The sequence below is a fragment of the Bombus affinis genome, chromosome 9 (assembly GCF_024516045.1).
Source record: "Bombus affinis isolate iyBomAffi1 chromosome 9, iyBomAffi1.2, whole genome shotgun sequence".
Classification (NCBI taxonomy): domain Eukaryota; kingdom Metazoa; phylum Arthropoda; class Insecta; order Hymenoptera; family Apidae; genus Bombus; species Bombus affinis.
This window is the reverse complement of record NC_066352.1, coordinates 10,938,452-10,954,246: the sequence shown is the minus strand read 5'-3', so window position 1 is coordinate 10,954,246 and position 15,795 is coordinate 10,938,452. Positions and strand designations below refer to the sequence as shown.

Genomic DNA, 15,795 nt, shown 5'->3' with positions numbered 1-15,795 from the left:
GAATGATCTCTACTCTTTGAAATCTTCGTGTCAGACGAAAGTGTCAAACATCTTAAAGTGATCCTACGATTCCAAATATCGACTCAATGTCCTATTGGCATTAACTTTAATCGATACAAAATCAACTATATAGTTTGTTCGATCGCTGCTCTTACGATACACGAACATCGATTAATATCAGGGCCGATTGCTAAGTAAAAGAATATCGAATGAAATATCAATGATAAGATTATAACAAGAAAGAAGGAACCATTCGAGCAATAACTACTTTGAAACAAGGTTCCTTGCGAAATTACCGGAAAGTTTCCTACGGTATAGTTACGTGTCAGACATTTCTCTGTTTGCTGTCACGTTCCACAGTGTAGAAACTTTAATCGTTCTACGCTATACATCTAATGAGATCAAAATTATTGCGATCCATATGCTGTCGAAGGTTAAATGTCGATCGAACGTTTCTAAAATTAATAAATCGATACGATAGCGTTAATTAATGGCTTCTGATGATCGATCGATCCAGAAACCTTACGGTATATACCGTACTTACGCGCGAATCAGTTTAGAAAGTCGATAATTATGAAACTTTGGCGTTTGATAGACATCATGGTAAACGCAGCAGAGAGCTTCGTACGTGCTCCAAGTTCGAAGCTCGAAGAAGTCGTCGATAAACTAACTCGAGTCGTCTACGAATCCCTGTCTACTATGGTATGCGACTTACAACATACACGATAATTAAGTAACTCGATACAAAAGCTAAGTCTTTCCGTTGACAATTTTGATTCAGATATCACATACAATCTGATAAAAGGAAAACCGAATCGACACTTCTCGTACGACGAAGATCGCGCATCGGTTTGATCGCATATCCGTCTCAAACGCGATGAACGTTACCTGAAATCATTCGAAATATCCGATACATGTATATTATAGTAACCGTATATGATATAGGAGGTACGCATATTATACATTCTCGTTACATTTATGGAAAAATCGATCTCGAAAATATATAAAGGTTCAACAGACTGTTCGGGGAAAAAGGAACCAGCGGGTCGTATCGAGCGATACGGCCATCGAGAAATTCTTATTTACAACAGAACTCCGTCGCGCCTGTATTGATCTTTGGGCTTCGCGCAAATTCACGCATTTGGCTCGTTCCCTCAACGACTCACGAGCTTCGCACGCTGAACGGCGCGATGATTCGTTTCCCTTTATGAAAGTCTTCCGTTTTTACATGGTCATCCACTGTAACGTTAAAGTTACTATTAAACGAACAGTGTCGGTTAAAATTTTTGGGTAAAATAATAATTACATCGTCCTATAGGCTGCTGTTCCGGATAAAATTTTAAGGAACGCCGATGCGACCGAGCGTATTGGAAATGTAGCGCGATCACGTGCATTACAGTGGTCTCGTCTCGAAGCTCATATCCGTTTCGTTTGATGTTAGAGGCTCGAGACGATGACCCTGCGTGCATTCGGTGAACGTCCGCGCTTCATTGCAGTCTTTGTGGTAGATTCAGCGATGAAACGAACTGAACTTGATAGGAACAAGCAAAAAGGAGGTTCTCGAATCAGCATAATAGGCTTGGCCAAGATGGGTACACGATCCAAAACGTGTTAACGACGAATATCGATCGAAACTCTCGCTTCCAAACGACTTCTAACAATTAACGAAAACACGTTTTCTTGAATTGGTTTAGAAACACGTGTAAGTACATAGAATCTACATCGACGAAACGGGTACTCGAATCCCCTAGCGTATGTCGTTTGGAACCAAACTTTTCGATGGACTGTGGGCTGTTTTTTAGAGTGTCGTTCGACCTGGGCTGATCTGTGCTCTCGACGCAAGTTTGTCGCAGCCAATCCCGTAGATTCCACGTTCTCTCCATCAGGTTCGAAGAGTTCTTCTCAACGGTACAAACGCTGGTAGTGAAACCGCTATTAGGACCATATTGGGCGATGATGTTTTGCGTGTTGGGTGTCGGTGGTTGCGTTACAGTTAACTGAGACAAGATGTTTGACTGAATATTCGGCGTACCGAATGTTCCTGAAAGAATTTCGGAACTTAAAGAGAAAGTCTTCGTGAAATTATCCGAACCAAGATTTATACTCACCTTGTATATTGTTCGATTCGGCTGTAAGGTGGTGGAAACGTAGCCATCGCAAATAAGAATACATCAAAGTCGGCGGCGGTGGTATATTAGTATCCTGGCGTTTATTCAGCACGCCCCAGATCTCACGTATTTCCGAGTTTAGGTTTTCCAGGCTTGCGATGATTTCCGTCGACTCCTGGTAGTGATCCGGTTTGTCTGAGTACGAAGGATCAAGACCACAAGATCGAAAACAAATTCTTGAGTGGAAAGAAATAAACGAAAACAGCGCTTCGATAGAGTCGAGGAAAATCATTTAAATCATTTGTGAAAATAACTAATAAAGTGACAAAGAAAAGGAAGCCAATGAAACAATAACTGGTAGCGAAATGGAGAGAAAGAAAGAAAGAGAGAGAGAGAGAGAGAGAGAGAGGGTCCGTTACAGAAACTTACCTATAAACGTGTCCGTTCCCAAATCGGTTGAACTGATACCACTGCTCACGCTAGACATATCGCTCAACGTCAGTTCTTCGTTTTTCGTCGTAGTCGCCTCATTTTCGTTGGTTTTAGCATTAACCACTCTCTCCAGAGATTGCTCCAAGTGCCTTAATTGGATCACTTTCTCACCCAGAAGGCTTTTAGTTCGATGCAAGTTCACTTCCATGTCCGAGAGTTCGCGTTCCTCCTAAAATCCATCGTGCGGATTTAACGCGCAGCTTTTAGAAAATACAGATTGAGACGCAGGTGTATAAAAATAATACCTGAACTAATTGTTCGAGGGTTGCTCGGACGCTACGTTGCTTCCAAGCCCTCTGCCGTCCCTGGAATACGTTCTCCTGGTGTCGAAGCGCCTCCCGTGCTCTCTTCACTGAATCCCTTTCGACGTGAATTCGGTGCCGAAAGAACTCCAGCTCCGAAGAGGCATTCGCCGGCGCTAAAAAATCGAGCAAAATCCTTTTCGATGTCATCCGACTAGATCGCACACGCGTGATGCTGGTGAAGGCAGCGTGCAAAGAAATATGTAACGAAAAAAGAAGGAAACCAACGAGGATAGACTCGACTCGTGGCGATAAAAGGAAAATAAAAAATCTGGTGGCGCACTTACGAACAGATGATAGAGTACAAGCCGCTAGTTAAAGTAGAGTATATAGTTGCCTGGGAAAAAACAAATAATAACCGATTCTCAAATTTCAGAAATAAACATGGGAGTATTGGGAGTATTCGAGAGAAACGAACAATTAATAAAAAGAAATTCTCATCTATGTCTCGCGCGCGTCAGAAATGGAAGCAATTAAGCGGTGAATTTTTAATTTTCCGTTTCTGAAACATTCAGATTGCTAAAAAATGAATATTGTACTAATAAATAGGTGGAAATCTTCTGAAGAGAGTTACCTTTGTCTTGGAAAGGATATCGCAATGTATAGGCCGTTTCGTTGCTTGGCAATTGATCACCGAGATCCTCGAGCTTTTCCAATTGTTTCCTGATGTTCTCGACCGGATTCTCGAGGTTATTATTATTGTTATTATTGTTGTTTCCGGTGGTAGCGGTGGGTTTCGCGGTGCTGGTTACTTTCTTGCTGATGTTCTTCTTCATGGTGGTCGTGTTCGCGTTCGTCTCGCTGGCGATGCTCGTGTCGTCAGGTTGGAATCTCACGTTCTTCGCGTTCGACGTAGCTGTGCTCTTCTGAAACCCCGAGTTCGCCTTCTGAACGTTCGGTTCGTTCGGATCGTGTAATTCTTCCGACTGCTCGTTCATGGTCGTCTGAGTCTCGTGCGCTTTAGTGTTCGTCGTCGCCGAGCTCGAGTGCGTGTTTCGTAGTGGAGTACTGCGAGCACGATTTAAGGCCTATAGCCAGACATTAGGACGAATCGTATGAACGTGAGTAAGTACCTTCACAGTTTCTATCTCGCTACGTGAATAATTCAACAAACACTGATGGGTTTCGTTATTTACAAAGGACGTCGAATTTCATCATCGAGATACGGAAGATACACAACATACAGAAGATATACAACAAATGTGCTTGGTCAAGGTATAATAAGTGGTATTAACTATGAAGGTACTGGAACTGGTGACAAGGAGAATGGATATGCAAGAACTTAATACTAATATAGTGAACACTTGATCCAAATATATGAGTAAATATCGTAACACGTAGATAAAAACTGTGCTTCCGACTGATTTGTTAAAGTCATGGCACGTACAAGTAGTTCAGAGCGCGATCCAACGTGTCAACCCTTCGCGATTCAATTCGTTTTTCTGATTTCACGCGCCCTCCTCTTGTATAACGCCGCCACAATGGCGCGACATCCTAAAATATTGCAATGAAATACCGAATATTGCACCAAGTATGTATCTAATTATGTATGTATTACGGGAAAAACACACGGTTGATTGGAGGAAAAACTAGCGAAGCGACAAATCTAAACTCGACTCACTTTTGTTCCGATGACTCGGTTACGTCGGTTCTCGTTCTCGTTGACGTTGACCTTTCGGTTTCAGAAGCCGTGGTGTACCCCTCCTTCCTTCTGCTCCTCCTCTCGATAGCCGAACGAACCTCGTTCTTTAATTTCATATATTTCTCCTTCAACGCCATATATTTGTCTTGAAGCAGTCGCTTTTCGCAACGCATTTTCTCGAATTCGATGCTCTCTTGGTGAATAGCTCTTCCTGTCTGTTTCCTCGCTTCTTTTTCTACTTCGCGTGAAAAATCGGCACGAATCTCCTCCAAATGTTGCTTATACATCTTGCGAGTGCGATCCTCCTGAAACCGCAACAGCGAATTTTTCCAGTCACGTGTAATCGCAAATACGTAATGTAACCTTTCTTTCAGCTCTTCGTCTTCCATCGTGTCAAGAATGAATTGAAGTAGTACTTATTTTCTTTTTTTTAACATACATGTATTACAGGTAATCAGCATGTCGTGTGTGTTTAGGTTAAAGTATAAATGTAAGAGTGCAATTTTGTAATAGTATGCTCTGCAGCTTTATTGCTTTTCAAATATAATTTTTCAGGATACAACAAGAATTTAGAAGAATCTGTCTTAAAGCTATCTTATAAGGCATGTTCGAAGCTGGACGGTGTTATATAATCGTGGGTAAAACTGGGAAATCGAATGACATATTTATTTATACCAAAGTAGCTGGTAAGTGGGTCGCCTTAATGCGTTCGCAGAAAAAAATTGCGCCTAATGGGTTAACTAATCATTGCATAACATTCATAGTTCGCATCATATACACAATCTAATAAGAAACAATGGACATTGGACTAATAACACATTCAACAAGGAAAATAAAAATCTTCGGAAACAAGAAAAGAATGTTGCGTATCACGCAACAACAAATAGTTAAGTTTTTTATTAGAATAACAGACATCGTCAGGTACTCACGTTGATTCTAAAATCGCGTACAATTTCAACCAGACGTTGCTCGTGCTCCTCCGTGATTTTCGAAATATTCTCCCTCTGCTGCTCCCGTACCTGAGAGCGTAATTCGTCAAATTTCTGGTCCAATTCCGTCTTCATGGCTTTAATTCTCGCAGAGTGTTGTTTCGTCAGTTTGATCTCGTTAAGTTTCGCGAGTTTCTCCTCGTCTAGATCACGTTCGTGTTCGTTCTCCAACTTTCCTATTTCTTGGTTCCGTAGTTCCAGCAGCTCACCCTTTCTCTCGTCGAGTTCTGTCTTCAGATTGGCCAAAATTTCCTGTCTCTCCTTTTCGTAGCAGACTTCCAATTCGGCCTTTACCTTCCTCAAGTTCTCCAGTTTAGCCTCGTCCATTTCAGCAATTAATTTTTGAATCTCCCGTTCCTCCTTAAAAGGTTATAAAAGATAACAAGATGAGATCTAAAATAATAACAGAAGCAGTTTAATATTATAAAATACCTTTTCAACCATCTTCCGCCTCGATTCTTCTAACTTGTCGTTCATGTTTTTCTCTAGCTGCTTTTTCTGCTCCACGAAATTTTCCTCCAACTCTTTCTTCATTTGCTCTAATTTATCTTTGTACTCTTTTCGCAAGGCTTCGATGTCCTTTTCGTGTTCTTGACTCAACCTTATTTTCGTTTCCTCCAGATTCTTGTCCTGCTCCTGTTTTCCTCCAGCATCACGATAAAACTTAGGAAAGTCTGAGGTATCATCGTCATCGGTCTGCTCGTTTCGCGAGAAATCTACTTTTGATTTGTTCTTTCGGCGCGCGTCTATGTCACTGTAATCGGTTTCGCTTTTCGAGTTTCTGCCTTGTTCCTGTTTCCCAGCAACCTCGTTGCGTTGCTTCTCTACGAGATCGAGTTCGCGATAGACTCTAGGAACGTCCGAGGTATCATCGTCGTCGGTCTGTTCGTTTCGTAAGAAATCCACCTTCGATTTGTACTTTCGGCGCGCTTCGGAGTCGCTGTAATCGGTGGTCTCGCTTTTCGAGACCAGATCGATGTTTCTGATTTTGTTAAATTTATTGGTGTACGTGTAATCCAGGCTGCTCTCCCTAGATAAACTTTCTCCGGATAAACTATCCCTCGTCATTTGCATACGGTGCTCCTTGTCAGAAACGTTCTGCGGGACAAATTTTTTGCGATGCTCGTTCTCGGAAACGTTCCGAACTACGAACCTCTTGCCCACGACTTTCCCATTTTTCTTCGATCCTTCGATTTTCTCTAACGACGAACTCTTCCTGATACCCTCATCGATTTTGTCTTCGGAATTCTCTTTGGCTTCCTCGTTAAATCTTTGACAATTTGTCTTTTGCGACGAAGGAATCCAATCGGTATCTCGGTTAGAAAACATCGCGAACATCTGAGCCTCCTGTTCCTCGGACTCGGACTCCGAATCGTCTTCGGATCTGGAATAGGTGAACCTGATGTCCAATTCCTTTTCTATATCGAAGCGTACGCTTTTCCGCTCTTCGTCCACTGGTCTGTCGTCTATTGATAACCGGTTAAAATTTAATAATCTGTACCAAAACGATATTAATACTATATATAAGTTTCTTACCATCCTCTGATTGTTTTTCTCTGAGAATCGATTTCAACTTGTCTCCACCGACGTTGCTGCTCTCGTCTGGGATCTGCATGGTCCTGAAATCATCGAGTTTAGCGCCTTCGTGACTGGGTGTAGTGTCCCTGCTTCTGTTGCTCTTCAGAAACATAGTCCCTCCGCCACTTAGAGTGAGTTCCTTTTGTTGACCAAACTGACTCGGGTGCTTCTCCTTATCAAACTTTTCAGACTTCTCCGATCTGGCCAGCGTGGTGATACTGAGTTTATCGATATCTATAATGTTCTCTTCGGAACTAAATCTGCTGGACAACTGTTCCCAGTCTTTCTCGTGCCTCGGACTAAGAGATTCCGATCTCTTTAGTACTTCTTTTAAATCTATCTCCTGCTTTGGCGTAGTAACTGCGGTCGTACTGGTGGTTGCGGTTGATGCGATTGTTTCTAGAAGCTTAGGGCACTCGTAGAACCTCGGATCTTGAAATTTGAGGTTGGTGTAATCCCTGGCGGCTCTGTTAGTTGCCAGAGGATTATCTATTTTCGAGTCTTCTCGTCTATACAGTTGTTTGTCTTGGCCCATGGTATCCTTCTTCCTTGCACCATCAATTTTATCCAATTTTTTCAGAGGTGTCAACTTGGTAGGGATCCTGGTAGGTGGGGGAATGGTTTTGACAGATTGTTTTACAGATTCCTTCGACGGAGATGATTCCTTGGGCAGAGTTGCTTCCTCGTGAGACTCGAAATCCTTCGCTGTTGTTTTCGAGTCCTCTTCTATCGATCAGAAAATACACTTTATATAGCTTCCTAACGCTGTATCGCTATGTTGTTGGGAGAGAAAAAGCTCAAAAGAGGCAAGAATCGATAGTCGTTCCACACATCAGAGAAAACGCGCGTAAACTTTTCCACGCTTACGATGACCCTCTCGAGTGAAAAGAGGCGACAGTGTCAACGTTCTCTCGCGAGCGAGTCAACGTCTGTTTTCTCTTTTTCTTTCACTCTTTTTTTTTGCACTCGCCAAAAGAGTAGAGAGGGATGAGCGATGAAATGGATAAGAAAATATGTTTAAAAGCTCAAAAGTGCGCGAAAGCGACTATTATGTAACAACGAAAAATACAGTTGTCGCGTTTAAAACGGCCTGCATATTTTTCAAGTGCGATTTTTTTTTCTTTTTTTTTTTGTAACGATTTCATGCCTCCTTTTGTTCATCACAAAAGAAAATAAATCTTTTCCAAACAAACTATGTAGATTGTCGGATTTGTTACATCGATTCATGAGACTTTTGTAGAGGCAAAACATGTCACATCGCCTTTGACCGACACTTGCAAAACAGATGTACATGGAAATGAATATCGTATCAGTCGCAACGAGGCAAAGTAGATAAGAAATAGATCCATGCATATACATTATAGCATCGATATACGATGACCTGTGTAACAGGTGATACGATCGAGAGCTAAGTACATACATAGGTACATATAGAGTCTGTTTTACAATCTCGAATTACATTTTCTAAAACAACGACATTTATCTCATTAGGGAATGTACCCTCTATCTAAATAAACATTAAAATTCTTCCATCACACAATCGTAATTTTTTACTTTTGTGTGTCACTAAGTATGTTTTTTGTAGAATATCGATAGAATTGATTTTCAAAGAATTTTATTGTAAAATCATATTTGAAGATAATCCATCGCGAATCTTGTTTCCTGTTGAATTTATTGTGGCGTAGGGAGGATGTTACCGCGTGAACAACCACCGAGAATACACGATGGGGGGAAATTTCAAAAACTTCACCCTTTAGACTAGCATGCCTTTAATCTTCCACTGTTTCCGGTGTAAAAAAAGAAGAATATCAAAGGGAAAGGACTACCAACAAATATTGACTTTTCGCGCCCGTGCAGCTCTCTCCAGGCCACAAAAGCCACAGCGTGTTGAACTTGAGACAATGCTTTCCATTTCTGACTAAGGATGGGCGATACACTGTAATCGAATGATAATCTTTCGAGTAAAGAGACACGTTGCACGGTATTACATCAAATGTTTATCGCGTGCGCCGTGAAACAGTGGTTCGAAGCTCGTATCGAATCATTCTTGTTTCATTGCCAAAGAGAAGTTTCGCAAAATTAGAGTTCGTCCTAACGAAACTAAACGAACAAGGAGAACGACGATAATTTCATGTGAACGCTAATTGGCTTACATCCCTTTAAGCCGTGACTGTGTCAGCAGCTGTGGTGCAACAGCCGGTAAGAAGTGTCCGCAATACCAGTCGAACAATTCGCGTTCGATGGACGGGGACGCGATAATTGGACGGATCGACGTTCAAGCAACTATTACGTACTTACACGAGCAAGTGCACCAACGCGCGAGTGCCTTGATGAATATGTCGTACACTGAGGACCGGCACGTAAGAGTTTCAAGGGTCCTTTATGCAGCTAGCAGCGCGTCCACGCGCACAGCAGCTCCATCCAGTTGGAGAAATCGCGCGACAAATTCAATCGTGTATAACTTTATTGTAGCCGAACCGATTACAATAACCAGCTTTTAACCTCGGTTCACTGACTGTGTCTCATTTTATACAAAAACAATCGTTACATTTTAGTTACAACGCGAGAGATAGCCTTTTGGCGATAAACTTTGACAAAGGAGGAATGTTGGAATTAATTTACACTGTACAAATGATAATCTTGTTTCTTATATAAAAGCAACGGAAGAGTCGGGTAAGATAAGATTAATGTTACAGCAATCAATACACGTGTTCGTCAATAATTAATAAACGAAGCGAGTCAATCTCTCGATTCTATCGCATGACACGCACGCGAATCGAAAGGTTACATAAAACTTGAATGCCGCACCGACTTACATACATACTTATCAGTAAACTACTCGGCGTTACGTAAAAAACTCGAGTCAATAAGTAGAGACTATTTCGTTGTCGGAGATCTGCGGTCATTGAAAAAGAAAACAAAGTGGTCTGTAATTGTACGAACTCGATGCTTCAAGGTCGGACGCAAGAGAATATCTTCACTTTACGTAATTGATATGAATCGCCTGAGTGTCGCGTATCCGAATACGATCGACGATCAAGCTTCAACCCGAGATTAAGAAATCGAGATGCCTAATCGCAGATGAATATTAAAAGATAAAGGCAAAGCTGAAAAGCCTAAAAATACAAGTTTACTAGTTGAAGAAAAGCCAGCTTGGGTTTCGATTGACAAACGAGTCCTTGTCGTTTAGATATAGGAGTTTGGCAATGCGAGTTGACAACACGATGTAGAGTATTATAGTGGGAGACGCGTAGAGCGATAATTGCCGAGATTTTGGCAATCGAACCGTAGAAAACACATGTCTTTGAAACATATGCCGTGTAATAATTGTATTAGAAACAACTGTTACTTTTTCAATGATTTAAAGATTTAACGAGACAAAAGTCACGGGCATACGTCCAATTTCGATGATTAAGAATAAGGAAACAACGATTATGCGATATTCGAGCAAGTGCGATTATCTTATCTTGTTTACTGGTATTCGCGTCGATAAGTTGTTCGAATACGAAAGATATCAAACTGATGAATGCAAATTCTATTATCAAAATGTTGTGTTATCCATCGAAAGTCAAACTTGAAAAATCTTGATACCCATAAAGTCGATTTTAATACTCAGAAACGAATGTTGAACAAAATAATAAGAGAACGATTAGTAAGCTTTATCCCTTCGGGTGCCAGGTTTAACCCTTTGCACGACAACTTCTTACTGCATTGTCTGGCATAAGATGCAAAGAAAAATGATCATGCCATTAAGATTCAATGATACGTATATTATACTTTATTTATATACCATCATCTACATACATGTACAAAACGCGAAGATACGTGGTTCGATAAATAATCTACCCTCGTTTGGAGTAGCAGTGATCGACGAATAAAAAAATATTACATCGTGTGTCATTTGTAATCAGTCTTCTCATCAATTATATACGTTCTACAAATCGATATGTATCGATCGCAGAATAGAACAAATACAAACGTGCGATTGGACTATATCATTCACGATCTACCTTCTATCGACTATGTGTGTACCAATAAAAAGGTGGATGATGCATCGGTTAATCGGTCTTTGACTCTGTTAAACGCTAAGTGCAGCCTAGTGATAACAGTCCAAGTGCAAAGGGTTAATCCTATATTTTCCATTCAGCCGTAATGACGAGGCAATCCGTACCAACGCTGATTTGCCTGGTGTTATCAGGTTTAGCATTGCCAGCCCTGGCCTGCTCGACCATCTCCTTATAGACTGCGTCCAGAGGATGTTGCCAGGTGGTGATTCCAGTGGAAGCCTGATAGTAGTACCAAGCGCCGCTGGTTTCATGGAAGCATGGTAACCATCCCTTCGGGAGGGCCGCCATCAGGCCCTCCCGAGCCAAATTCAAGAGGTGTGGTTCTGTTTCCGGATCGATTCCCAAGCGCCTCGCATATTCGAGCACCTCTGAAAAAGCATACGTGCACCATTAGCTGATTACAAACAGGGCGGTGGACCTTCTTTCGGTATGCATGGGCATTAATTTGCCTGGAAACGCGTGTGTCGAGCAAAACATCAAACAAGGTCAAGGATTTGCGAGGGAATAAAGATGAGCGAAAAATAAAGAAGTTCTTCGCTCGTTGTTTTCATGAGAACGTCGTTACATTTTTCCGAGTATCTTTAACGCAACAAAACCGCATGAGAATAAAGCTTTTTATACCTTGCCAGAGGATAGAATTTAGAAACTATCGGTTACTGTAAATATTCTCGTCGATAAGTAACGAAGAAAGTATTAATAAGCTTAGTTAAAACAAGTAATTTCAAGGTTCTCTGGGTCATCGTATGTAAAGCGTAACGGCGTTCATCGATTGTAAGCCAGGTGGAAGTACACGTGGTAATATGGTACTATCCCACTAGAAAAAAGGGATCCCAAAAATGTTTACGCATCCTATGTACGTTCTATTAACATTTACCTACGATATTAAAATTAATACGTTCCGATGTAGCTACATATAAAATAAAAGTTTATTATCAGGGCAGTAATTGGTATATCAAAGTGCAAACAAATTAACGATAACGTTAAAAATTCGTCGATCCGAGTTCTCGCTATCTGAGTAAATTTTGACATTGAGCCGGTCACTTGAGTTTACAGGTGAAACACTTCAAATGAAACGCGTTCAACATGGCCCGATATAGACACGAAAGCACGTTTATGAAAGAATAAATCCATTATTGTTAGCGTTAAATCTACCTCTCTATTAAACAGCTCATTAGTTACGTCATAGACAGATACGGTTATTTGCTTCTCGTTAAAAATAATTTATGTTTGCAATCTATGAAAAGCAAGAACTCGCATCAGCAAACATCGATTTCGATTATTGGTTTCCATCGACGATGGGAAGAGTTACCTATTCCTATTAATTTCTCCATCTTTATTAGCATCGAGCATCCGCTCGTGATTCTTTCACACGGAAATGTATTCTAATAATTGTGAAATCAGAAGCCGTATGCATTGGCGGAAGTACCGATAACGTCTAATATTGAATACGCAATTAATGGCAAAGTCGTCGAATAAAGGAAAAATGTATCTTCGATTATACAATCCGAGTGCTTTGCATCTTCTTAGGAAACTCAAATCGACAGACAGCGTTACAAAAAGGGCCGATTAAAAATTCCATCATGGAAGTCTTTGACAGGTGGCTCCGGGTACAGGGGAAACAGCCGCATCTGTCTTTCTTGCGGTGGCTAAAATTTCGTAGCCATAACAGTAACAACTCATGAGAATTTCATGGAACTTTAATAGATAATCGGCAGAAATAAGGTCGCATAATGAATTCTACTTATGAATTTCGTCCATTTGGAGGATTTTGCCCTGCGTAAACTAACCAGAAGTACAGATAGCAAGAGGGGAGGTCCTCGAGGCTTATGACAAAACTTTCGCCGCACTGCGGATTCTATTGATTTTCCTCGCCATGCTAGGGTACGAGCTCAGTGTTCCCGTCCTACCAGGGTGTAAATAAACAAGGAAACTCACCGCCGAAACTATTCGACCTTCTCTTACTTTATCCATGATCTTTCACATTATAATCTCGTCGTGATGATTTTTTACCTCCTTTATCCACTTATTATTTCTCAAATTGATTTGACCTTTCTTTTTTGTAAGTATAATCCAATTTTAAGTAACTATTGTTTTTCCTTCTTTTTGCTCTCTCTTCGATCGAAAAGTAAACACGTAGAAATCATAAATTTGGTATGGAAGGACGGTTTCTAAGTGCGCATTTTGAAATTTATGTTTGCGGAATGGACGGGTACTCGTAAAAATCAAACGAAGCATATCAAAAAGACATCGCCTCTTGATATTTCGATGAAAAACAAAGTTGTTGTCGGTTGGTTTAAATTGCGAACAATCATAAGATAATTTTCCAACGTTTCTTGTTCTACAACGTATCGTTGAATATGAATAATCAAATATTTAATGTAGGTTATTCAATCTTTGGTTAAGCTAATTAACTATTTCATGGTCTGATTCGCTGATAGTCCCGGGAAACTAGATAAAGGATGAAATAAATATTCTATCGAGTCAGTGATTACCGAATCACCGTCGTTTCCAAGGATTAAAAAGAGAGAGAGAGAGAGGGGGGGGGAGGAGAGAGAGAGAGAGTGAAAGGGAGTCAGAAGTGTGAATAACAGCCGATGACGAGCGAAGAAAACCACCCCGTGCTACATCGATCGAGAGCGTAAAGGAGGAAGAACGGAAAAGTAAAAACTAGCATACGGTCATCGAATAAATTCGCGGATTTACACGTACCTTCGTCTGACGGATGCGAGGTGCCGTCGAAGATCTCCTTGCACACGATTGTGGCTGCGCTTTCCTGAGAAATACTCATGCTAGCACGAACAGCCGTGTCCCAAGTGCAGGAGATTCACATAACACGTCAAACGCGGACGTGCTTGGACCGCGGACAATACACCGAGTAGTCGCGTGGGCCGATGAACGTCATTTTCCGTAACGACGACGCGTGCACGGCAAGCTTTCGCTCCGTTGACGAGGCCTGTCCGACGACAGTCAACGTTCAATTCGACTTGAACGTAGGCGGTGGAAGGAGAAGCGAACACGAAGCGTACAGCGCCCCCGGTAGTCTGACCTCGAACTAGGCCAATGATAAGGAAACGAGTTACTGCCGGCGGCAACTGTCTTATCGATTAACCGAAAGCCAGCGGCGATATTGTTCTTGTTGGCACCACCGCGCGGGAAACACCTCGAGCCAGCTGTCCAACTTACACTCTGACTTTATTCCTTTTCGCTTCTTTTTCTCATTCTAGGTTGATTCGCGTCATGGAGAATTGGAGTGGAACGCGTCACTTTTGTGCAACATAGAGAATGGACCGTTGTGATGAAAATGACCTCGCCGTTGCGGACGCCACTTCGACCGTACTTACCTACCTTCGTGCTTCAACTTCTTAAAGAAAATGAATCTGAATGAAGCTTGCTCTTATAATACCTTGATGCACTGTTCTAAATAAGTTTACGGATGCGAGTTTAAATCTCTCGCGTGTTTCGCGATGCTATATCTTCGGAACTGGATGATTTTGATGAATTCGTAAGTAGAAGAATACCCGAACGTCTTTCTCTAGCTAAAGAACCATGGTCATTCTCCACCATTTTGAAATATGTTAATGTAGTGGCGCATATACTGCGCAATATTTCAATATTTGATGAATAGAATACGGATATAAACATGTATGTACTTATTTATGAGGGAATGAATAACACATTACGATCCTGACATCTTAAACGCAGTCGATTGTTCTTGGAAATGATACATGTATTTTTAGAAAATAAATGACCCGTGATTTATTCTTTCAGTCCTTTTTATAAAGAATTTTTAATCTTTGTACTGGTATACGACGAGAGTTTATTTTAAAAATGGTATTATGAGTGTAATAATAAAAGATATAGCTCGGCAAACGTAAATAGAGTCTGTTTTTTTACGAAGTAAAACATGTATTTGTAAACAACTATTTTTAGACATCTATTTCTCATATATCTACATTAATTTTAAAATATACGATCTTTTATATCTTATCGATCATCGTGTAAAGTCTAAAAACTAGTAAGAACGATCGTAGCGCTAATGTAACGGGCGTCGAATCTCATGGTGAATTTCTAGAAGATAACAGTTTTCTTCTTTGCCGATAATTTCTAGTGTCTCTGGTTATCAAAGGATGAAGAAGTTTCCCCTAGATTATGCGTACATTTTTAAACAAAAAACAAAAGTTCTATTAGATTGTCAAAACATAATCAGGTTGATTATTTTTTGTATATCGTATCGATATCGTGGTTGCATAAAGTCGATATAAGTTGCAAAATATTAAACAAGAAAATCACTACATTTGACTGTTCTCGGTAGAGATGGCGCCAATATATGCTTAACTTCCTCAAAAATTAATTCCTGCAATAAACTACTAACGGGTTTCTGACAAATTAATTTATTGCTAAATGAACAAATTCTGTAAATGACGTCGAACCTCAATCACTTTCGTCGAATGAGTATTTAACTTTTGTACATTTTGGACCATTAACTATTTCGATTTACATATTCATTACGCGATACTATACTTCAATTTTGTTGTATGAAGTGCTGAAATATTTTTTACAATTCCAAATTAATCTAAAAGTATTAAAATTTTGGAAGAATGAATGTACTTTAACTTA

General features: G+C 40.6%; 1 protein-coding gene across 1 annotated transcript; it reads right to left on the bottom strand.

Moving 5' to 3' along the window:
* Window positions 1-1,745: 1,745 nt before the first annotated feature.
* LOC126920269 (uncharacterized protein PF3D7_1120000-like) lies at window positions 1,746-14,668 on the bottom strand. The gene is given in 12 exon segments (XM_050730375.1): window positions 1,746-1,823; window positions 1,825-2,041; window positions 2,109-2,303; window positions 2,538-2,769; window positions 2,846-3,018; window positions 3,477-3,910; window positions 4,524-4,849; window positions 5,474-5,893; window positions 5,966-6,999; window positions 7,070-7,837; window positions 11,283-11,546; window positions 13,888-14,668. Coding segments are annotated over 12 exon segments (4,167 nt in total). The 5' UTR covers window positions 13,967-14,668; the 3' UTR covers window positions 1,746-1,798.
* Window positions 14,669-15,795: the final 1,127 nt, after the last annotated feature.